General features: G+C 39.3%; 1 protein-coding gene across 12 annotated transcripts in view; it reads left to right on the top strand.

Annotated features, from left to right (window-relative positions):
• PLCB4 (phospholipase C beta 4) overlaps positions 1-23,666 on the top strand; it is a 381,489-nt gene that overhangs the window by 128,630 nt on the left and 229,193 nt on the right. For all 12 annotated transcript variants that reach the window (XM_070485569.1, XM_070485568.1, XM_044747972.2 and 9 more), the window contains one exon: positions 13,468-13,526. In XM_070485569.1, the coding sequence (XP_070341670.1) occupies positions 13,468-13,526 (59 nt within the window). The remainder of the gene's footprint in view (positions 1-13,467; positions 13,527-23,666) is intronic.

Below are 23,666 nucleotides of genomic sequence, written 5' to 3'. Positions count from 1 at the left end.
AAGTCTGATACATCTTGAAGATTCATAATTTTAAAATCACAGTAAGATATCACTGTGCACTCACTAGAATGGCTCAAATAATAAGAAGGCAGAGACTGATAGTACCAAGTGGGTAAAGTTGCAGAACAACTTTGTTCTCGTATGTTGCTGATGGAAATGCAAAGTGGTGCAGCTCCTTTGGAAGAGAATGTGGCAGTGTCTCATAGTGGTAAACACACGCTTACATATGACCCAGCAATCCCACTCCTGGGTATTTACCTTAAGTGAAATGAAAACTTGTGTTCGCACCAAAATCTGTACATTAATATTTATTGTAACTTTATTTATAATCATCAGAAACTGGAAACAACCCAGATGTCCTTCAACTGGAGAATGAAAAAACAAACCGTTGTACATCCGTACGATGAAATACTGCTCAGCAGTCAGAAGGAATGAACTCTTGATGAATACATCAATATAGGTGGATCACAAAATGCATTATGCTACCTGAAAGAAACCAGAGCCAGACTCAAAAGGCTAGGTGATGTGTGATTCTGTACACGTAGCGAAACATGTAGAAAACAGATCAGTGGTTGTGAGGGATTTGGGGGAGGGGCTGACTACAAAGGGGTAGCATGAGAGAGTTTTAGGGGTAATGGAACTGTTTTATGTCTTGATGTGTAGTGGTTACGTGACTGTGTGCATTTCTCAAAACTCATAGAACTGTAGACGTACCAGAAAAAGTGAATTTTACTGTAGTTGAATAAAAAATAAGAAAAGCAGGGAATTAATTCTCTTGATTATTAAAACCAGTTATGCCTCTGAGTCCAGGTGTTGGTGAAGCTTGAGTGTTCTAGGAGGGTGAACATATCTGAGTCTTAGTTCCTCGTTTCATTTCACTTCAGTTGCTGTGGTTTCCTTGAGAGACTTTGTCCTGTTTCAGGTAGTACTCGTAGCATGATGGACTGTGACTGATGTCAGAAGTTGCAGTGGTAGAAAACCCTCCCATGTTCTCCCAGAAGCTGTCTCATATCCTCAGAGGATATGGGTGACTAGCCTAGCGCAGTGATGGTGGTGGTGACAAAGACCAAGAACCTGTCCTGCTTGTTACCGTCGTAGTGAATCAGCTGCTTTAGTTCCTTCATAAAACCAGTTAGAGATGAACAGGAAACAGAATCAGAGCAGGCTGCTGGCCATACAAGTTACGCCAGGCTGTGCATTTAGAGCCCATCCATCTATTCCATCTATTCCGCCTGTCTCAGGGCCCTGGCGTCAGCAGCTGTGTTCTGGGCCTTGAAGAGTTTGCAGAGTTCAGGTCCATCAATAAAAACCAAATTATTGCTGTAGCCCAGTGTACTGGGCCCCAGTGGGCCAACTCCTGATGTAATTTCTCAGAGAACAGGTGGTTGACCAGTTGTCTGTGGCCAAAAACTGTCTGACAGACGTGAATACGAGTCTCAAAGTTACATAATTCATAACGAGACTTTGAGGCATTGAGTGGTTCTTGTAAACTGTACCATACTCTTTTTTCTATTCTCACTTGCTGATTAGAAGATACATTTTATGTTTGTGAAGAATGTAAATATGTAAAGGTTCTTGAGGTCAGATTCTTTGGTGAACCAGCCCTGTTTCCATTTTTCTAGACTGTTCTGGGTCTTTTGCCTTAGGTGTACCTACTTCTGTAAAGAGTGCTATAAACCTAGAATGATCATGAAGCCAGCTTCCTATCAGCAGATTAGAAGTGGATCACAACGGATTAAAATGAAATATTTTTCTCTCTGGCTCTACTCTAGAGCAACCGCTCTTGTTTCTGATATTACTATTCTTAGTTTAGTTTGCACAGATCATTTTCTCTATATGAATAGTAATTTGAGTGCAGAAATAAAGGAGTGGGAGAAGACTGTAACTGGACACCCACTCTGGATTGCAGGAAAGTGATAGGCACTTTTCATGTATTATTCCATTTAATTTCACAACAATGACTGAGGTAGATAATTTTGCTGCTTTACAAACAAGGAAACTAGGTCCAAGAGAGGTTAATTGACTTGTATTCTCAAAGATAGGTCTCTCTCGTTCCAACCCCCGCTCTCTTTATACTCCTCAAGGCTCCATTTGGGAATAGTGTTTTCTCATCTCGTTTCCACTTTCTGTGGGGGATGGAGATTGCACTGGTCTTTTGAGATTGAGCCCTGGGCTTCTTGTCATCTGCTCCCTATTTTACTTTTCAGAGTCCCAAGAGATTTGGCCTAATTTTATGTATTTTTCAAAGCCGCATCACACACATCACTTGTTTCTTTCTCCTCCACGACTGCCTGTGGAGGACAGTTGAGTCTCACAGTTTCATGGCTCTGAAGAGCAAACCCACAAGGCCTTCTTATTTTAATAATTTTACCTCTAATCACCGCAGGGAAATAGGAAAGCAGAGAGAGAGGGAGGAAAAAAACCCCCAGCAAAGTTAGAAATAGTTAAAAGTCTTAATCCTTGAAGCCAGTCAATATACTATAGCTCTTGAAACTTTTTTAGGTATTATTTCTTAGAAGATACTAGAAGTTTCTTTAATAGGGATTAGTTATTAGTTTTTGTCATAGAACTGTTATCCAAAACAGATTCAGGTTGGCACCACTGATGAAATTGTCTCTCCCAGACAGATGATATTTTCCAGTGACTGTGCAAGCTCTAAGGGTTTCATTATGAACCTGCTCTGTAAGAGACTTCCAGAAAGCAAAGATGTTTATGGTAGAGGGAATGTGCCACTGGAGGGGGATTGGGCAATGGATATTAGGCTTAGTTTGAAGTATTTTTGCTGCCCAGTACCAGGAGTCACAGCCACATGTGGCCATTGAACACCTTGTAGCTAGTGTGAATTGGGGTGTGCTGTAAGTGTAAACTACACCCTGGATTACAAAGACTTAGAATGAATGAATAAATAAATCAATAAAAAGAGTGTAAAATACCTCAATAGTTTTTATATTGATTACATGTACATCAATCATATGAGAAAATTCTTCATCTACTGGTTTAATTATATTATTAAAATTAATTTCACCTTTTTAAAATTTTCAGATTATTGTAGATTCACTGCAGTTGTAAAATATAGTACAGAGATCCCCTATACCTTTGATCCAGTTTTCCCCACTGGTACCATGTTACAAAACTAGGGTACACACACCAAAAAATTGGTATTGATAACAATCCATTGACCTTATTCAAATTTTACCAGTTTTATATGCACGTGTGTGTGTGTTTAGTTCTTGACAATATAATCACCTGCGCGGATTTGTATGGCCGCTACCGCAGTCAAAATACAGAAGAATTCTGTCACAAGGATCCCTTGGGCTACACTTCTATAGCCACAGCCACCTCCTTCCCTCCCTCTTCTCCTCCCTAACTCCTGGGAGTCACTCTTCTGTTCTCCATCTGTATCATTTCAAGAATGTCATATAAATGGAATCCTATAGCATATAACCTTTGAGATTAGCTTTTTTCACTCAGCAAAATTCCCTGGAGATCCATCCAATTTGTTCTGTCATCAATGGTTCTTTCCTTTTGATAGCTGAGTAGTAGTCCATGTTTCTTTTTACTTTTTTAGTGTTGCTAATAGAAAGTTTAAAATTACATATATAACTCACATTGGTGGCTTTCATTTTATTTCTTTTGGACAACACTGGTTTAAGTACATGTTTGTGGGAAGTAATCAAAAAGCCTATTTCTGTTGCATTTTCATTGAATTTCAGGCATTTCTATGTTAAATGGTGCCTTTTATTCTACTAACTCTAAATCAGGTTATTTGGAAATGAACAAGGGAACAGAATCTTTTAAAATCATCTCAGAAGAGTAAAATCATCTCAGTGTCCCTCCCACTCCCCTCCTCCCTTTTTTTTTTGGTCAGTTTTTCAGTAAGAAAACCTTTGATTTCTATTCACAAAAGAAACTTTTCATAAGGTTAGGCAGCAAGAAGGGATGTCTGACAACTGCTGCCGATGGTATCCAGTACATTGGTTTGAGACTAATTAAATGGCTCATATTTATCTGATATTTTCCCTCTTGGGAGCTTCAGAAACATTTTTTTTCAATTTAAGCTTCAAAAAGAAACCAGCTCAGTTAGCTTCTGATGGAGGGAAGAAGCAGGACACAGGGACACTCCAGAGCAGATTAGAACTGAGGGAAAGGGTAATACCATTTTCAATTAAAATTGCCTGGGGAAATTAGGTAGGCAGAGAATAATTACCTGGGTTGGCATATATTCAGGTTTCTGAAACTAAGACCCTACTTGAATGTTCTGAGGGATCACTGACGACCACAGGCAGCCAAGGACCTTTGGGGCTATGTCTGATTGTGAATATGTTTGAGTTTTCTGGCAGCGGTGCTTGGCAATTTTAAATCAAATTATGTAACATGAGAAATTCTCACAAATAAACCTTGTAAAAACCAAGACCTGAAACAAGCAAACCAGGAAGCATCATATTAAAGGGAGCTTTCCCTGAAAATATTTATATTTATAAATATATATAATATAATAAATACATAAAATACATATATAAACATATAACATATTATATATAAATATATATAACAAAATATATTAAAATATAGAAATATATAATTATATTTATAATTGAATTTATGTTTCTGTAATTTCTGCTCTGTGAGCACCAGGACACTGGAGCTGACATGGAACCATAGGAGAACATAAAGAGGGCTAATTAAAGTAAAGTTCTAGTCTCTCACCTCCTCATGCAGAGGGCCCTGACATGGTAACAGGCCTTGGTCACACCTTGCAAGTACCAGGAAGGATCTCAGAGTAAATGCCATCTGACACGGGGGCTCGTCCAGCCTAAGTTGCGGAAGTGAGTCTTTGAAAGCAAATGTGCCTTTACTGCAAATGTCAAGATGGAATATTGGGCCCTGCACCCCAACTCCACCCCAGTGACCTCTTACTACAACTGCTAAGCAGGTGGTTTTGTGGTCTGTGCTTCCGGTGGCACCTAGTGTCATGCTGCCCTGCTCTGGCTGGGTGGAATTGATGGAAAAGCTTTGAGGTTCTTGGACCACAGAGTTTTTCCTTTCTTATTCCCTAGAGGAAGGCTCACTTTCTTCTTGGCAATAGGGAAGGGAGCCAGTGGTTTCTCTTCCTTGCTTCTAGTGTTAGCTTTTGCTTTGTTCCCATCTTTTTATAATCTCTCAATTTCAAAATCTAGGATAATGGAAAAGGGTTTGGAAGAAGTAAAACAGAGAAAGAAGGAATCAATTATGTTTTTCTTCTCTCCTCTTCCAAATAAAGACATAGGGAGTAGAGGAATGCCTGGATTATTTGCTTTTTTAAGAGGACGTCATAGCTTCCTTGGACAAAGCTGCTGCTGGTAAGTAGGGTATCTTTATGCAGTTTATAGAAACACACCCTTGTCAGGGCTGCAGTCCCCACTTGCCCCTTGGCCTTGGACATGAGCCATATCTGTTTGAGTGCAATGCATATGTGCTTGGCCACCACCTTGTGCTGTACAATAGGTGCAGAAAGTGCCCCTGTTTCGCAACGAGGAAGCACAGATGGGTGCGCAGGCAGACGTGGTTCTTAACAGCAAGGGTCCTACAGCCAGATCACCAGGGTTTGGATTCATCCTCCTTTGCTTACTTGCTGTGCGGCTCTGGGTAAGTGATGTAACCGCCGTGTGCCTCTGTGTCCTCATCCGTACAAAGTTTCTACCTATAGAGTCTGGTGAGATTTCGTGAGTTAATATACATAAAACACTGAGAGTACTACCTGGACATGGTAATTTCTCATTAATTGGTAATTATTATAATTGTTATTGCATACTTTACTTCTTCCAAACCTGTCAGACAATTTTGCTCTCTGACCAAACATGTTTTTGAAGATTTCTTAAAGATTCTCAATTTTTTTCTGTGAAAAAACATCTTAACTAATATGCCATGTGCTTGTGGATGTATTAAGCATGCTTTTTATTATCTTTATCCTTTTCCTTTAAATATTACTGTGGTTATATACGTGTTGCCTCTGTGTAACTTCCAAATAACCAAGTCAGTTGAGTGAAAAAGCAGTTAAATTTGTTGACACCATTCAGAAAATATAGTTTATCTTAAAAAATTGCATCGCATGGTGTTATTTGGATACTTGTCTTAAAAAAGTTATTTTTTTGTCCTTCTAGGTACTGTGTCTTTGTTTTTTGTCTTTGTCTCCTCTTCTTCGTCCTTCTTCTAGAATGTCAATTTTCTAGACATCCAGTTTCATAAGGTTCGGTTTAAGTTAAAGGAGAGAAACATCTCATGTAGATTTGGAATTTGGTGTAATACATGCATTTTTAGGTAATGGAATCCTAACAACCTTAACTACTCTAGAGATGAATGGGAAAATTGTTACAAACATGCTCTCTGTTTTAACTTTCGTATGTCCTCTCAGCTGGCTAGTTAACCTTTCTTGTCACATGTCTTCAACTCCCAGACTGAAAAGAAAAATGCATGCAGACGGCAAATGCACGCTAGTAATTGGTGTAGTAGTCAGAATTTGAAGACGGCCCCAAGACTCCCACACCTTGGTGTACACACCCTGTGTAATTCCTAGGATTATGACTATGTGGGATGTCACCCTGTGATTAGGTTATGTTACCTGGTACAGTTGACTTTAAGAATGAAAGCCTGTCCTTAGGCCTATCCTAATCAGCTAAGCCCCTAAAAGGAACTGAAGAAAGATTCAAAGAGAGAGAGGGATTCCGTGTAAGGAAGATTCTCCATCGCTGGCTTTGAAGATGGTGGGGGCCGTGTGGCAAGGAGAGTGAGTGGCGTCTGAAAGCTGAGAATGGCCCCCTACTGACAGCCAGCAAGGAAACAGGTGCTCAGTCCTGTGACCATAAGGAAGTGAATTTGGCCAACAGCCTGCCTGAACTTGAAAGCAGATTATTCCTCAGAGCCTCCGGAAAGGAAGGAAGCCTAGTAAACACCTTGATTTTAGACTTGTAAGATGCTGAATGGAGAACCCAGCAACTGTACCTGGACTTCTGACCTACGGTACTATGAGCTACTAAATATGTGTTTTCTAAGCCGTGAAGTTTGTGGCAGTTTGTATGCAGCCGTAGAAAACCAATACACAAGCAAAACCAGGCAAAAGAATGTAGGTGGGTAATTGTAAAGCCATCACCATTATTTAGAGAAAAAATAACATCCGTAAATAGCTCATAATAACCTCCTAAAAGACCCCCAGTTATACATTTTAGAGCCCGTTAGCCACAGTAAATGACAGATACAGGAGCTATAACTTTTCTGGTCAGAGTTTAGAACAGTTTCTCAAACTGGCAGTTTTAGACTTAGGGAGGGGCAGAGGAATGACTAAATTGCCCTCTTGCTGAACACTTCTTGCACGACAGTAAAGGAAGAGTGTGCAGAGTAGAAATGGGGAATTCCCTTCCTTGTGTGGTTGTAAATGTTGCTGACTCTGCCTTTCATTTAGAGCTCACTAACTCAGCGCTGGGGGAAAGGGGAGCAGGAGAAGGTGGGTGTGGCAGTTTTCTGGGTAGAAGTGAAGGGGGAATGGGGGCTGTGGGGAACTGGAGAACCCAGGCAGTCTCTTTCGAGTGCCTGGCAAACCTGTGGCACTCTGGGTCCGTGTTGCTCAGTCTTTCAGATTTCCAAGAGAAGCTGGGGCTCCAGAGATTTATATGAAATCCCTCATATTTTAAATGTTAACAACCAGCTCAAACTTTAAAAGGTCATCCTGGGGACATGTTAACATGTTTGTGGCCAGCTCAGACCCACGGCAGCCTCTCTTTCTCTGCAGCTTAGAGGAGTGAGTGTATGTGAGCAATTTGGGGGCCTGAGAGAATGGGAGGGTGTGAGCTCGATGAGGACCCGAGCATTGTTTGCTTTGTCTACTGTTGTGTCCTCAGAGCCGAGAACAGTGTCTGGCATACAGTGGGTGCTCGATAAATATGTGATAAGTGGCTCTGGGGAGACAAACTTATTTATACCATATGTGAAGATATCAAATGTGATTACATTGGTGAAATGTGTTTCTAAGATGCAGTTACCTTTAATGTTGTGATATGGTACTCTCTGGGGTAACACGACATCCTTTCAGCCCACCCATTTACCTTTTTAAGCTTACAATTCCATTTGAGGACTATTTTGGAAGTCATTAATTCTGAAAGAACAAAGCCAGCATTGATGCCTTCTGTATGGCTGGTGCTGTCTTGGGTGCCTTGCCTCTCTTATCTCATTTCACCCAGACGTCTGAGATGGGCCTCCACAATACCTGCATTTTACAGATGAGGAGGTGGTTTCAGAGAGGTGAAGTCAGTTGCTTGAGACCCCACAGCTGGTAAATGATTGCCCTCAACTTTATCTGATTGCAAGGCCTTTGCTCCTCTCCTACGTGCTTGCTCCTCAGAGCGTGCTCTGGGACCAGCAGCATCAGCATCACCTGGGAGCTTCTTGGAGCTGTAGAATCTCCGGCGCCGCCTCAGACCTGTCTCAAACAGAATCTGCATTTCACCCAGATCCCTTGGTGATTTGTATGCATGTCGAAGTTTGAGAAGCATTGGCCTATGCTACTGGATTCTACACTTGAGTTATTCGTGAGCCACTTTTATGGATTTGGCCAAATCTGTCTTTCACCTGAACTTATTACTCATCAATTCCACTTAAATAGGTTTGCTTAAAAAGAAAATATAACTGGTAAAAAAAAAAAAAACTATGGTAAGTGCTAACAGTACTGTGGTAAATAGCTATAAAGAACTGTATTTATAGTGATACAATTAAGTTCAATTGAAAAGTGATACCATTTTCCATAAATAGAAGTTAAGTGCTGAAGTATGTGCGCTGTACATTCTCTCTCCATCTACCATTGTAGAATAACTGTATTTTACATGTAAACAATACCATGAATAATAAACTATAAAGCATCTCTGCTGTGGACCGTTAGTGGCAGTGTGTTCTACTTTGGGATGCAATGCTGTGGTAGGTTGCGAAAATGGCCACAAAGTTTTTCCCTCCCTACATCCACACCCTTGCAACGTGCAATGTCTCATCAAGAAGGGAGACACTCCATGCTTTGAATCTCGGCTTAACCACATGACTTGCTTTGCCCAATGCTGTATTAGCAAATGTGACATAGCAGAGGCTTGAAAAGTGCTTGTTCAATGGGGCCTATTTGCAAACGGAGACTACCATGTGAACCAAAATAAGTGGTTATTGATTTAAGCCACAAAGGTTTGAGGTGATTCATTATGCGGCACAAACTCACTGATAGAACTGTTCTCTAACATTCTGTTTGTTTGCAAAACAATAATTTCCGTGTTCAGTAGTAGATCAGAATGAAATGATCTGTTTTGGCCAATTATTCTTGCCCAGTTATTCTTCACTTGAAAACGAAGCCTCAATATTGAATATCTTGGGGAGGGCATTAGATATATTGATTCACAAAATCAGGCCTGGCAATGTCACTCTCAAATATTTGTAGGTTTTTTTCCTCCACTGAGAAATAAAAACCTCACCCTTGGCTAAAGGTCCCCATTGCTTTGAAATAAGACTGCATCTCAAACTCCATGGCATCTGTTATTAGTGGTGATTTGCAGTAAGATCACGGTGCTTTCTTATGGTTCAAAGGCAGTTCTGTGCATGTAGGTTTCTTTGGTGAGAATAGAATACAGTTGTGTGTATTTCCCATCACAAGGAATCCCATGGAGAATTACAATAGTAAGTCTTCTAAAAATGTAAATATTCACCACTTACTGTGTTTTCTTAAAGAGCGTGAATAAGTGTTTTGTCATTTTTGAAAGAAGCCAACTAATATTTGCTGGCAAACTCACTGAAATGCAGCCTTTTTAAAAAAAAAACAAAACGCTTTAATCAAATATAATTTACAAAGCATAAAATTCACCCACTTAAGATGTATGATTCACAGAGTTGTGCAACTACTACCACAGTCTAATGACAGAACATTTTCATCATCCCAAAGAGAAATCTTGCACCTGTGAGCAGTCACTCCCCATCTTCCCTGCTTCTCCAGTCCTGCGTAACCACTGATCCGCCCTCTGTCTCTGTGGGTTTGCCTATTCTGGATGTTTGATATACATGGAATCATATAGTATGCGATTTTTTGTGACTGGCTTTTTTCATTTAGGATAATGTTTTTTTAAGGTTCATCCATGTTGTCCCATGTATCTGTGTCACATTCTTTTTATTGCTGAATAATATTCCATTGTATAAATATACCACATTGTGTTTATTCATCCACCAGTTGACGGACATTGGGATTATTTCCACTTTTTGGCTATTATCAATAATGCTGCTATGAAAAAGTACATATAATTTTTTTCCTTGGACATGTTTTCATTTCTCTTGGGTACATCCCTAGGAGTGGAATTACTGGGCCATAAGAGAATTCTATGTTTGACCATCTGAGGAGCTGCCAGACTGTTTTCCAAAGTGGCTGCACCATTTTATTGTCCCAAGAAGCACTGTATGAATGTTCCTGTTTCTCCAAATTCTCCTTAACCCTTGTTTATAGTCTGTGTTCTGATTATAGTTATTGTACTGGGTGTGAAGTTATATCTCATTGTGGTTTTGACTTGCATTTCTCTGATGGTTGAGCATCTCTTCATTTATTTGTATATCTTTTTTTGAGAAATATCTATTCCGATCATTTACCCATTTTTAAATTGGGTTATTTATCCCTTTATTGTTGAGTTCTAATAGTTCTTAACATATTTCTGGGTACAAGTGTTTATCAGATAAATGATTTGCAAAAATCTTCTGTTTTATGGGTTATCTTTTCACTTTCTTGATGGTGACGTTTGAAACACAAAAGTTTTTTTTAATTTGTTAAAGTCCAATTTACGCACTTTTTCTTTTGTCGTTTGTGTGTTTGGTGTCATATCTATGAAAACATTGCCTAACCCAAGGTCACAAAGATTTACTCCTGTATTAATTTACTCCTAAGAGTTTTATTGTTTTACCTCTCATATTTACATCTGTGATCCACTTTGGGCTAATTTTTGAGTATGGTGTGAGGTAGGAGGCACCTTCATTCCTTGGCATGTGGATATCCAGTTGTCCCAGCACTGTTTGTTGAATAAACTGTCGTTCCCCGTTGAATAGTCTGGCACCCCTGTTAGATGAAAAACAGATTTTGTTTACACTAGCACTAATAGAAGTTGGGATTTGGGGATTTTGTCTAACTATTTATTAGCTTTCCTTCTGTGTTACAGAAAAATATCTTTCCTCTTTTGAAAGACCAACTGCGTACGCAGACACAAACACAACAGAGATTCACAGAGCCCTATACATAGACACACAGACACACACACCCACTCGTCCACAGAGTCTCTCCTTTATGAAAGACGCCTTTTAAATTCTTCAACACCTAGAGTAAAAATATTAGAATGAAAAAGTAGGTATGTTGAGCCTTGGTTCATGTATGACTACAACACCAAGTCAGTTACAATAGTTTGCCTACCATATGCCAGTAGCTAAATAGTTCATGACAAACTGTTTTTACTCCTTCACTTTTTTGTAAAGTATTTCAGCGTTGGCTTTCCCCAGTGTTGCAATATCCTAGCCAGGCAGAGAATGAGAAAGGTTTATGGAACAATGCATCAGTTTTATGCTGGATAATCACTTAGGGAATTAGAGAAGGAAAGGGAAAACATGTGTCCAGTCTTTGGTTACAGAACGACTTGGGCAGCAAGTGGTTTCTCAAAATGAGGAGCATGATATGGCAGGGTCATTAATCAATGAGCTTTTTTGGAACTCAGCTTGTTTCACAACTCATGGAGGCATAAAACTGTTATGTAGTTTAACTTTCAAGCTCTAGGCAGGCCACTTAATTATTTATCTGTTCAACAAAGCTTTATTGAGCACCTACTGTGTGCTAGGCACTATGCTAGGTGGTGGGGATATACATAATGCCTTTCAATACACACATAATCCCTGTCTTCATGGAATAAATTGTCTCATATTAATATATCATTAAAAATATAAATGTAATACTGAAAATATGGTAAATGCCATGGAGGAGACAGTAGCATAGAGGCTAAACATGGGCCAGGGTATCTGGGTTTGAATGCCAGCTCTGTGTGATTCGTGGTCACCTAACTTCTCAGTTTTCTCTTCTGTAAAATGGGAATAATCACAGTACATACATTTTAGAGGTTTTATGTGGATTAAATATGATAATGCAATTCATACTTAGATCCTGGGTCATAGTAAATATTCATTTAATTAGTTAAGTAAGTGTACCTGATGCTGTAGGCTTTCTAATTCTGTATATTTAAAGTGGAATGTTTCTTTCCGTAGAGAGTTTAGGATGAATTGGATTCTTTCTTCTTAGATTTCAATAATAAAAGTAGTATATTTTGTGGTAAAATATTACATAATGGTTAAATGTTAGGTTAAAATACAAAGGCCTTTTTTTACCTTCCTTCAGTACCAGTTCTCCAGAGGCAGCCACACTGAAGAGTTTCTTGTTATCCCTCCAGATATGTTCTCTGCGTGTAACAACATTTACGTCTGTGTATTTACACATAGATTAGTGAGGTTTGTTTTTAACACAATGGGCTCATTGTACACATATTATTACAGTACTTGAGTTTTTTAAAAATTAATACTATGACCTGAGAATTTTTTTCCATACCTGTCCGTATAGATCCAGGTTCACGTCTTTCTTTTTAATGACATAGTCTTGCATTGTGAGGATGTACCATTCTACCTGGGTCCTTACTGTGGAGATCTGTATATGTAGATGATGACCTTCACAAAATCCCAGTTCAGATTTTACAGACATCATTTTTGCACGTCCTGATTGCCAATTTTTCTGCTTCTACCTTCTTTCCAAATGCAAATGGGCTTTTCTTGCTTCTAGGTACTTCTGACACCATCTGGAACGCCACCACCCTCCACTCCCCACACCAGTGGTGGAAAGATCTTAAAATCTAAATTTCAACCAAACCAGAAAGCCAATGTCAAATCCAGAATCTTCATAGACAACTTGTTAACAAAGACAATACAAAAACACCTATCAAAAATATTGACTCTTTTTGTAGATAGATGCAATTCTGTTGTAAATCCTTCCTATTCAGCACTGCTCTTCTTTGAAAGGTTCCTTACAGTTCATCTAAGGACATTTTACTATTAATCAGGAAAAGATCATTATATTTACTTCTAGAAGATTTTGGATAGCTGTGTTGTTCAACTGCTGCTGAATCATTTTGATAAGTTAAGAGGTTGAACTGTAGATCAGCAGCTTTAGGAGAGAGAGTATCATCCTGTAGGCTGGGTGTAGCAGTAATTTTCCTGATTTGATGACTGTATGTCTTTCTTGTTCATTTAGAAACTAATGTCACTAATTTATTAATGCATCTTTCTGATATGTTTTTAATCAAATATTATAGATTCTGATTTTGAAGTGCAAAGGGCTGTTTCTTTCCATGAGAATTCTAAAAGTCCTTTACATTGATTTTTCTCTGCTCTCTGTCTCTTTCACAGAGGACAGCGCTGTGATTTGACTAAGGGGACATCACTTGGAGTCGGTCCAGAGACACCTGGTAAGTACTCTGCATACTGTGGTTAAGAGTTGCTAGTTTTGAAGTTCTAGAACTTTCAGTCTGTAAAATGAATTTCTTCATTCACATAGATGTCCTATCTCAAACAGATGTCATATCTCAAAACAGATTCACAGACATTTTCTTTCAGGTAGCAGAGCATTAATCTTCTGGCATTTTCTAGATTTGAGTTTTATTCATTCCACCAACCTTGGGCACTTCACCTTTTGCTAGCATTTCTACTTGCTGTCTGTGGTAGTATTGCCTGTGTTTAGTAAGCATCAGGTATTATTTAAGTTACTGTTTTCTGCAATTCTTTCTGAGGAGAAATGTATGTGGCTTGTGTTTAATCCTGTGCACATTTTGTTTAAGAAGATTCTCACAGATGTGGAAAAGCACAACTATGCTCAGTGTCAGCTGGAATGCACCCTCCATTTTGTGGGAGCTACCTATGGAAATGATGTAAATAAATTCTTTCAATGTCCCTCTAAAGTTCCATTTTACACACTTTTAAAGAAATGCTAAGGTGGGAATCGGAAATACCTTTTATGGCCAATTCTTTTTATTTATTAACTATAACTTGCCGATGCTTTGTTCTAGAGGCAGAATCCTAGTGAATATGAGTGTTCTTTTCTGACCCCTTTATCAAATTGTTGTTTTCTAATTGCTGTTAGAAGTAAAAAATTTGGACTCTGTATCATTTTTTTATTTTAAGGGACATGAAATCATTTGATAGTGATCACCTGAAAAAGATAACCAGCAACTTCACTGTTCATCCTGATAGGTGAACTCCAGGTCCCAGACGTTTCAAATCGATGATACTCTCTTCACTCTGTTGCCTGTTGTGTCAGACACTCCATTACCTTCTGGCAGGGCCCGTGGCTGATTTTCTTCCGGCCTTTCTGTGAGGGGAGGAAGAATCACTCTACCTGACATTCCTCCTAGTGATCAGTATTTAATGATGACACAAGAATATCAAGAAAGTAGATTTATTATTGAATGTTCCTACCTATTTTTAGTCAAGTGCACTATATTTTACTGCTCCCCAAGGGTGACTCATAAACCATGGCTTAGCAGGCAAACCAGAGTTGGGGCCTGAATAATTCTTAGGGACTTTAGTAGACATGACATCTGTTTTTTACATTTTTCTGGACTATCTACTTTCTCTGTATAATAGTTGTATTATTCTTAAAAAATAAGTCATTGTTCATCAACAATATTATGAATGGTTCCTATGAACAATTGTGTGCTTAGTGAAAATAAACATTTGATTCAAGAGTCCCCCCCAACCAAAAAAACCCAAACCAGATCTTAGAAGTTGTTTGTTAAATATTTTAAGTTCCAAGAAGAAATTTCTCTATATTAAGTGGTGTAAATGGCATGCATTGGATTTTTACAAAGACTTTGGATGGCATTCGGCCCTGGGACAGCTAATGCTGTATGTGGGCTCCTCTTCCATCACACCTAATAGGACCTTATTGGACCCGGCGCCCCATGTGTCACCAGATTGTTGATTGCTGTCATTGTGTTAGTCTTGCCCTCCTCCCAAAGAGGGAATTCTTGTATATTTCCCTCCATCCTCTCCTAAAAATAAAACCATTCTACTCTAGCAACATTCGAGTGTTAGATATCTTGTATTATGAGGATATTTTTTACATCGAACTTAAATCTGATTCTTTTATAATGTCTTCCTCTACTCAAAATTGGAAACATTTAGACCCTGAAACCTGAACTTTTCTGGTTTCGTCTGAATGCCTGCTTTATCTCCTCATGATTCCAACAGTGGACGGTACTTTAGTTCTAAATGTTTTCTTAGGCCTAGTCCATCCACAATAGGCATGCAGAATATATTTTAATTCCCATAATGGCATAAGATGTATTTTGGATCTTGCTTATTAATGTCACATTCAACTTAGGTTTTTATCATTGTTAGGCAGTTAACTCCTAAAGTAGAAAATATTTATATAGAGAACAAAATGACTATTTTGGGATGAATTATCTTCACCCTTAATGTCTAGCTTCAGAGTGACTCTTGGTAAAGAAAAATTTATTAGTCTGGTCAAACCAAAGGCTGCCTTCAAATTTCATGAAAAGAAAGAAAACAACCCTTGGTACTTTCTCCCCTGTAGTATTTCAGTTTGAAATATCGCTACTCTCTTGAGAAATTTACCTAACATTGGAGGTGCTTTCTTCCTTTCTGAATGATTGGAAATTGTTTTTAAGTGTTGATTCTATACAGAATTTTTTTTTTTTTTTTAAAGATTTTATTTTTTCCTTTTTCTCCCCAAAGCCCCCCCGGTACATAGTTGTGTATTCTTCCTTGTGGGTTCTTCTAGTTGTGGCATGTGGGACGCTGCCTCAGCGTGGTCTGATGAGCAGTGCCATGTCCGCGCCCAGGATTCGAACTAACGAAACACTGGGCCGCCTGCAGCGGAGCGCACGAACTTAACCACTCGGCCACGGGGCCAGCCCCTATACAGAATTTTTAACATTAGTGTCTGGTATGAAACTCACCAAACTTTAATGTTGAATTGTCTTTCTTTTTGCTTCTTCTTTGGAGCCTTAAAGCTACCCTTGCTTCTCTCACACCTGGAGATATAGTTGTTGTTCTAGTTGTTAGCATCTTTTTTCTAGTCTAAGACCTATGTTCTAGGGCTGCTGCAATGCTCTTTAGGAACAAAGATACTTCTTGCTTATTAAACTGTGGTTAGTACGGTTTCCTTAAATTCTTAAGTGTTATAGAAACTCTTATCCACGGTACGACAACAACAAGAATCTGGTTTCACGTTTTCTTAGAGCTCATTCATGCCTGATAAGAGTCTTGGGTTGAGCTCCCCAGAAGCAGACCCGAGATGAGGATTTCTGCACAACTGTTTTAATAAGGCAGTGTTCCCAGGAGAAACTAGTGAGTTGAGGAAGGAGAGGTAAAGGGAAGAAGCCAAGCAGGGGGAAAGATCCAGCAATATCCTTGCCTCAGCTTGATCCCTAGGGGAGCTCTGGAGTATAATTGCTCCTGAGAGTCTGTTCTTTCTGCTCAAGGCAAGAGAGCTGGGCTTTCCTGTTCCTGCATCCGCCATTGGCTGTGGGCTGGTGGGAGAGGAGCTGTAAACTTGGCATCACTTGCCTCTTTGCATCTGCAGGTGAAACAGCTCCAGTACTTGAAGGATGTTCCTCTTAAGAAATTTGCAAGTACCATTTCTTAGAAGCAAAGCACGTGAAAGCTTGGCGATGGGCACAGAGGACAGTTAAAAGGGACCCGGTGGTATCTGGACAGGACACTGGAGTGTCTGCTCTGCCTGGACACATGCCATTGCACTCACTTCCTCACTCCTACAGGCACATTTTTCATCCCTTAGGCCATTTCCTGGTGCAAGTTAAGCACTTTCCGAAGCTGTATAAATTCATTTCTTTCTTTGAGAAGGTAATAAGGTATTGCTTCTCACATGTAAGTCCTAAAGTGATTGCAGTGTTGAGAGACACCTAAGTAATTTTCACTGAGTAGAATTTTTACATATATTAGAGTTAAAAAATAAAGTCTGAAATTTCAAAGCTTTCCTTAGATGAATGTCATCATGGATAATGATTTTGGGGCCCTGAGAAAACAGGCAAGGATGGTGTATGATTGTATGATTGGCAATTATTCTTGCTAGAAGCATTTCCAAGCATACATGCTAACTCTATTATTTTTCATTCTCATCTCTTTTAATCGTCCTTTTAAATTTTATTCCCTAGTATTTCACCTTTGCCTTTAAGAGTATTTTATTTTCGGGAAAATATATGTGGTGTTTCCTTGGGACACCTGCAATTCACTGTAGTATAAAAGTGTGGTCCAATAGGAATATCATGTGAGCAGCATATGCAGTTTTAAATTTTCTGTAGCTTCATTAAAAAAGTTAAAAAAAAAAAAAAAGCTTGTTCGAGTAATCTGAGCTGGAGGCTGGGAAGTCCACAATTGCAGTTGAAATTAATTTTCATAATATATTTAGCCCAGCATATCCTAATTATTATCATTTCAACAATTAATATAAACATCGAGAATTTACATTTTTTTCATCTGGTGTATATTTTATACTTAGAACAAATCTCAGTTCAGACTAGCCGTATTTTAGATGTTCAGAAGGCTCATTTGGCTAGTGGCACTGTATTGGACAGTGCAACTTTAGAATGTTATAGAAAAATTCTGGTAAGCGGTTTCCTTCCTTTGAGACAAGACTTTTTGTCAGCGCTCCTGAATCTCTCAGCTTGGTAACCCTGTTCAATAAAGAAACGAGGAGGCACTGTTGTCCAAAGAAAGTGAGCAAATCTGTGCTTGATGAGCCATTTCCCCTTGCATTTTTGAACTTAATGCCCTGTAGGCACAAATTGTGCTTAAAATGATGAGGTTTGGAAGCTAAATTGTCACTGATCACCTTCAGGAGGTGATCACTTTTTGGAGGGTCACTTTTTGGAAGAAAGTGGATTTCAAATGAAGGGTAAAATGTAGAAAGATTGTAAAGAGGAAAGGAGGGCATCTTCGGCAATAGAAAAATATGTAGGTGTATTCGTATATAATATGTATTAGGGAAGAAGGTTCTAGAAGAGTTTGGGTAGTTGTTTGTAAACTGATGAGGCTAGAGTACTAGATACACAGTAAGAAAGGTAATTAGAGGCTAGCTAGATACCAGGTTCAATGACTTAGATTTCGCAGTGGATGAAGTGAGGTATCATCATTATCCAGTTTATATGCTGGGGTCTGTTGTAGTTATTATTGTTGTGTAAGAAATCACTCCAAAATGTAGTGGCGTGAAACAACAGCCATCACTTCTTCACTTCTCCCTTTATCCATGGGTCAGGGGTTTGGGAGAGTCTCCATCGTGCAGTTCTGGCTTGGGGTCTCTCGTGCAGTTGCATTGAGATGGCATCTGAAGCTGAAAGAGCAAGAGGATGGAGAAGCTGGCGGCTGACTCAGCTCCCTCTTTTTTCATATAGTGTCAGGAATTCTCCATGTGGTCTCTCTTCATGGGCAACTGTGGGCTTCCTCACAGCATGGTGGCTCCAGGGCAGCTGGGCTGCTTATGTGGGCTCCAGTGTGATGATTCTAGTCGATAAGGTGGAGGCAGCATCACTTTATGACTTGACCTTGAAAGTCATGCTGCATTATTTCCATCACATTATTTGTTTCTAGGTGAGTCACAAGCCTGCCCAGTTTCAAGGGGAGGAGACTTAAAAGCCCACGTCTCAGCAGGAGGAGTGTTAAAGTCACATTGTATGAAGAGAATGTTGGAGATAACCATTTGCCACAGGGACCATCTCCAGTGCCACCACTGTATGCATCTTACCTCCTTTAGCCATCGTCTGGGAATGCTCTAGTATGATACCATTCATTCCTGGGCACATTTCTGCACAGTGGCTCTCTTCTTCCTTTATCTGGTGAGCTGGACTGGCTGCCCTTAAGAAAATTTAAATTCTTCTGCTTGAGTAATGAATGCCCAGCCCTGGTCTCCCATCCATTTCTCATTATCTTCACTTAGTCTTTAATATTAGAGGCATTCCCAAGTGGTGCTTACATCCCAGTCTCAAATGTTCACCTCCCTTTCTTGATTTGTGGAGGAATTGAGTGGTGAGAGACAAAAAGAGCAAAAACAAAGGGAAAGAAGAATTTTCTAACCCTTTACTCCTCCTACCAAAGGGGCACACCTTTATCACCCAGAGATGTCCTCTTCAGAAGAGAGGATTGTCTATCTTGCTCAACAGCAAGGTTTTTCTCACAGTTTTTCCATTTCTAGGGTGGCTGTCTGTTTCTTAGTCCCCATGGCCAACTGGGCTTCTGCTCCCACAGTGCCTAGAGGAGGGAGGAAGGGCTTGGGGTCAACACCATGACTTTTGAAAGATAACTTTCCTAACAGTTGCCAGGGTCAGCATTCTGCCATATCCTTTTCTTCCTGGTTTTCATAGGAGGATCTCCATCCTTTGCCAGAATTTCATCTTTACCTCATCTTGGGCCCTGAAATTAGGTGCATAATGAGCTTTCACGTACTTTCCTTTTTCTCCTTCTTGCAAAGTCACAATCTTCAACTAGAAAATGATTAAAATGCCAGCAGCATGAGTTTAGAGGTGAAGTGTATTGAATTTTGTGACTGACTTACTGTGAAATACATTTTGAAAAAGGAGCTGTTGGATGGGTGGAGGGATGGATAAAGGGCTAGATATTCAAAAAAGCTGGGCAATGGGAATATGGTTGTTGACTGTAAGAAAAAAAATCTTTCAACTCTTGTTTATTTTTAAAATAAAATGTTAGAGAAGAAAAGCATTAACTGTAAAATTATAGTAGGATTCATCTGAAAAAAAAAAAAAGTCATTTTTCCACTCTAGCTTAAGGTTTGTCCTATTTTTCAGTCTAAAAAAAAGTTTCAATACAGACTTTTAAAATTCGTGTTAGCAATGGTATTTGTTCCAGTTTGTTTCCCAAAAGATTTGAAGAAACTAGAAAAGGTCTAACAGTTTAGTATAGAAAGTTTTAGCTGTTGCCCTTATATTTTTTGGTTTCTTTGACTGGGCTTTTCACGTGTTGCTTGGGGTATGCTACTGTTGAAATCATGATGATAAAAAAATTGCTTTTGTGTGTCATTTCCCAAGGGCCCTGTGGTTGTGACAGCAAGAACTTCTTATTCCAAGGATAGAATTTCTTGTCCCCTCATATGTTCTATACTCTCCCATTTTGAATTGAGCCTCCTGAATCTTTTCCAGACCTGACATAGGGATTTTTTCCCCCTGCAATGGAACTTTTGCTTTGTTTTGTCTGTTTCTGTCAGAGGGAAGAAAAAATAAATCCGATTTAGCTCCCTAGTCCTTTTATTTTGTATTTTTGATTTATCAGTAAAATGTTGAAAGGCAGTGGAAATGGTTGCATTTGAAAAGTCCTTACTACTTTTCTGAAGTGAAAAGAGGAGCAGAGATCTTGTGTTTGCTCTCCTCAGGTGGGAAAGGGCAGCTTGCTGAGGCCCCAGGACTAAAATAAACCTTTCCAGGAGAGGAATTAGCTGGTGACCTTGGGCCATAACCACCTTGCAGATGAGCTGCTTCATTCCCTGCCATATTTTGTGGCCTGTGGGGGGAATCAAGTGTCACAGAAGCAGGAGGAGAGCCATTTGAGGAGGACTCCAGTGGCTCTGCTGGTGAAAGTGCTGACATGATCTTCTGACCCTTCCCGTATGGCTAGAGGATGTGTGGTTTTCCAGTGAGCATTCAGGTAGCTGCGAGAAGGCAATGCTCTTACAAAAAATAAGCAGCAAGAAACTGAATGCAGCAGTAATGTTTTGATACTCCATGAATAATAATATGGTGGTCGAGAATTTGGATAATTTCTCATAGCAGATATGTTAAAGAGCCCTTTCTGAGCTAATGGGAAAATAGAAGTGAAACTCACTTCCCTCAAGCAATTAATTTCCTGGAAAACTGGATGATGCTCCTGAGGACTTTTATAATTCTTCACCTGGCTGGGTGCATTATGGTGGAGTAGGAAGAATGTGAGATCTGAAACCTGGGGCCTTGGTTTGCCCATCTGTCAAGTCTATTTCGTTGGTTTTGGAAGTCTTTTACAAGGAGATCGTGCATACCTCAGACCTGTCTTATTGTAAATACTGAGTATGTTCACTCCCATTTTCCTTTCCCAGGGATATTCTTGAGGCTCAGAGCTCATTTCTAGTTAATTTGCCTCTTTCTTCTCCTCTGTGGTCCTCTGCTCTTTCTTCTGTACAAATGTAAAGGAATAAAGGGTCTGCAAAGGATTGGCATTGAGGGGCTCCAGGGACCAGGTTGTCCTCACTTTAGGGTCCTTCTTCTACCTAATGGTGCTCTGCCCTCTGTTACAAAGTGACATTTCTAGGGATTCTAGACTGTAGACAGATGCTACTCTTCTGTTAGGAAGACTGTCCCTCTATCTCAACCACCTCCTTCTCATGTGTTCATGCCCTTTCTATTGTGTTCGCCAGCACCAGTGCCTCTCCTGGTGCTCCATTTCTGCCATGCCCAGGGGCTTTGCCTGTCTTGTCTTTTCCCTTCTGCTTTTGCTTTAATTGAAAATAAATTCACATAACAAAAATGTAACCATTTTAAAGTGAACAATTCAGTGTCATTTTGTACATTCACAATCTTGTGCACCCACCATGTTTATCTAGTTCCAAAATATTCTCATCATCCCAAAGAAAACCCCATACCCATTAAGCAGTTGACCCCCACTTTCTCCTTCCCCAGCCCCTGGTAACCACTAATCTTCTTTCTGTCTTTATGGCAGAATAAGATTTACTTATTCTGAATATTTCATACAAATGAAATGATACACTACATGACCTTTGTGTCTGGCTTCTTTCACTAGGCATAATGTTTTTAAGATTCATCCATTTTATAGCATGTATCAGTACTTCATTCCTTTTTATAGCTGACTGATAATGCCCTTTGTGTGTATGTACCACAATTTGTTTACCCATTCATCCATTAATGGGCATTTGGGCTGTTTCCTTTTTTTGGTTATTGTGAATAGTGCTGCTCTGAATGTGCATGTACATGTGTTTGAGTCCTTCTTTTCAATTGTTTTGGGTATATACCTACGAGTGGAGTTGCTGGGTCATAGAGTAATTCTACAATTAACTTTTTGAGGAACTGCAAAACTGTTTTTCACAGTAGCTGGACCATTTTTCATTCCTGTCAGCAATGTACAAGAGTTCCAGTTTCTCCACATCCTTGCCAACATTTATTTTCCTTTTCATTTTTTATTGTAGCCATCCTAATGGATGTGGAGTGGTACCGCATGTGGTTTTGATTTGCGTTACTTGATGACTAATGATATTGAGCATCTTTTCATGTGCTTGCTGGCATATCTTCTTTGGAGAAATGTCCATTCAGGTTCTTCACTCATTTTTTAAGTGGGTTGATTGCCTTTTTGTTGTTAAATTGTAAAAGTTCTTTATATATTCTAGATACTTGATTTTTATCAGATATGTGACTTGAAGATACTTTCTCCCATTCTGTAGGTCATCTTTTCACTTTCTTGATAATGTCTTTTGGTGCACAGAAGTTTTTAATTTTGATGAAGTTGAATTTATCTATTTTTTTGTTGTTACTGTTCTTGCTTTGGTTGTCATTTATAAGAATCCATTGCCAAGCCTAAGGTTATGAAGATTTACCCCTGTGTTTTCTTCTGAGAGTTTGGTGGTTGTTAGCTCTTATATTTATGTCATTGATCCATTTTGAGTTAATTTTTGAATATGGTGTGAGATAGGGGTCCAACTTCATTCTTTTGGATGTGGCTATCCAGTTGGCCCAGCACTATTTATTGAAGAAACTGTTCTTTCCCCATTGAATGATCTTAGCATCCTTGCCAATAATCAGTTGGCCATGATGTGTGAGTTTATTTCTTGACTCTCAGTTCTATTCCATTTGTCTATATTCCCATCCTTATGCCAGTATTACACAATTTGGATTACTGTGTCTTTGTAGTAAGTTTTGAAATCAGGAAGTATGAGTCTTTCAGCTTTGTTCTTCTTTTCCAGTATTATTTTGGCTGTTCAAGGCTCTTCCTCCTTTTGCTTTTATTATTGTTTTGTCCTATAGTGATTCTTGAACTGTGGTATTGAACCTCAGGAGAAAACAGCAATCCAGTGAATAGTCATGTGTTTGCATGGGGGTTTATTATAGGCATGCTAGAATCCAAAAGCTTTTGTTGCTTAGAGTTACTCCCTAGGAACCTTTATGGGAAGTGCATTGGTGGTATTCAAGGCAAAGCCAGTGCACAGGCTGTTGGGTTAAAGCTGCTCATTAGAATTCCAAGGGAGCCTTTTGGAAAAGAACAAATGTCTGACCTTCCCATTTGCTGTGATAACTAGATATTGTTCTCTGGTTGATGCATGTGTTCAATTGTATTAGTCATTGTCTTCAATTATATAAACAATTTTTTGAAAACCTCCTCTTATATAAAGGAAAGCTGTGATATAGGCATCAAAATAAGGAAGAAGTCAGAAGGTGGTGAGACAGAGCGAGGAGGAGGGCAGGTGATTTTGCTGGGATTGGTTGCTCAGATGAGTCAGATTTGTTCCAGTGTGTTTGACCTCTGGTCCATTCCTTTGAGAGTTGTGGGGACTATGTGGGATTTTCCTTTTGGAAATAACT

Source organism: Equus asinus, chromosome 15 (assembly GCF_041296235.1).
Source record: "Equus asinus isolate D_3611 breed Donkey chromosome 15, EquAss-T2T_v2, whole genome shotgun sequence".
Classification (NCBI taxonomy): Eukaryota; Metazoa; Chordata; class Mammalia; order Perissodactyla; family Equidae; genus Equus; species Equus asinus.
The sequence above is the reverse complement of the archived record's forward strand: the minus strand, read 5'-3'. Positions and strand labels throughout refer to the sequence as shown.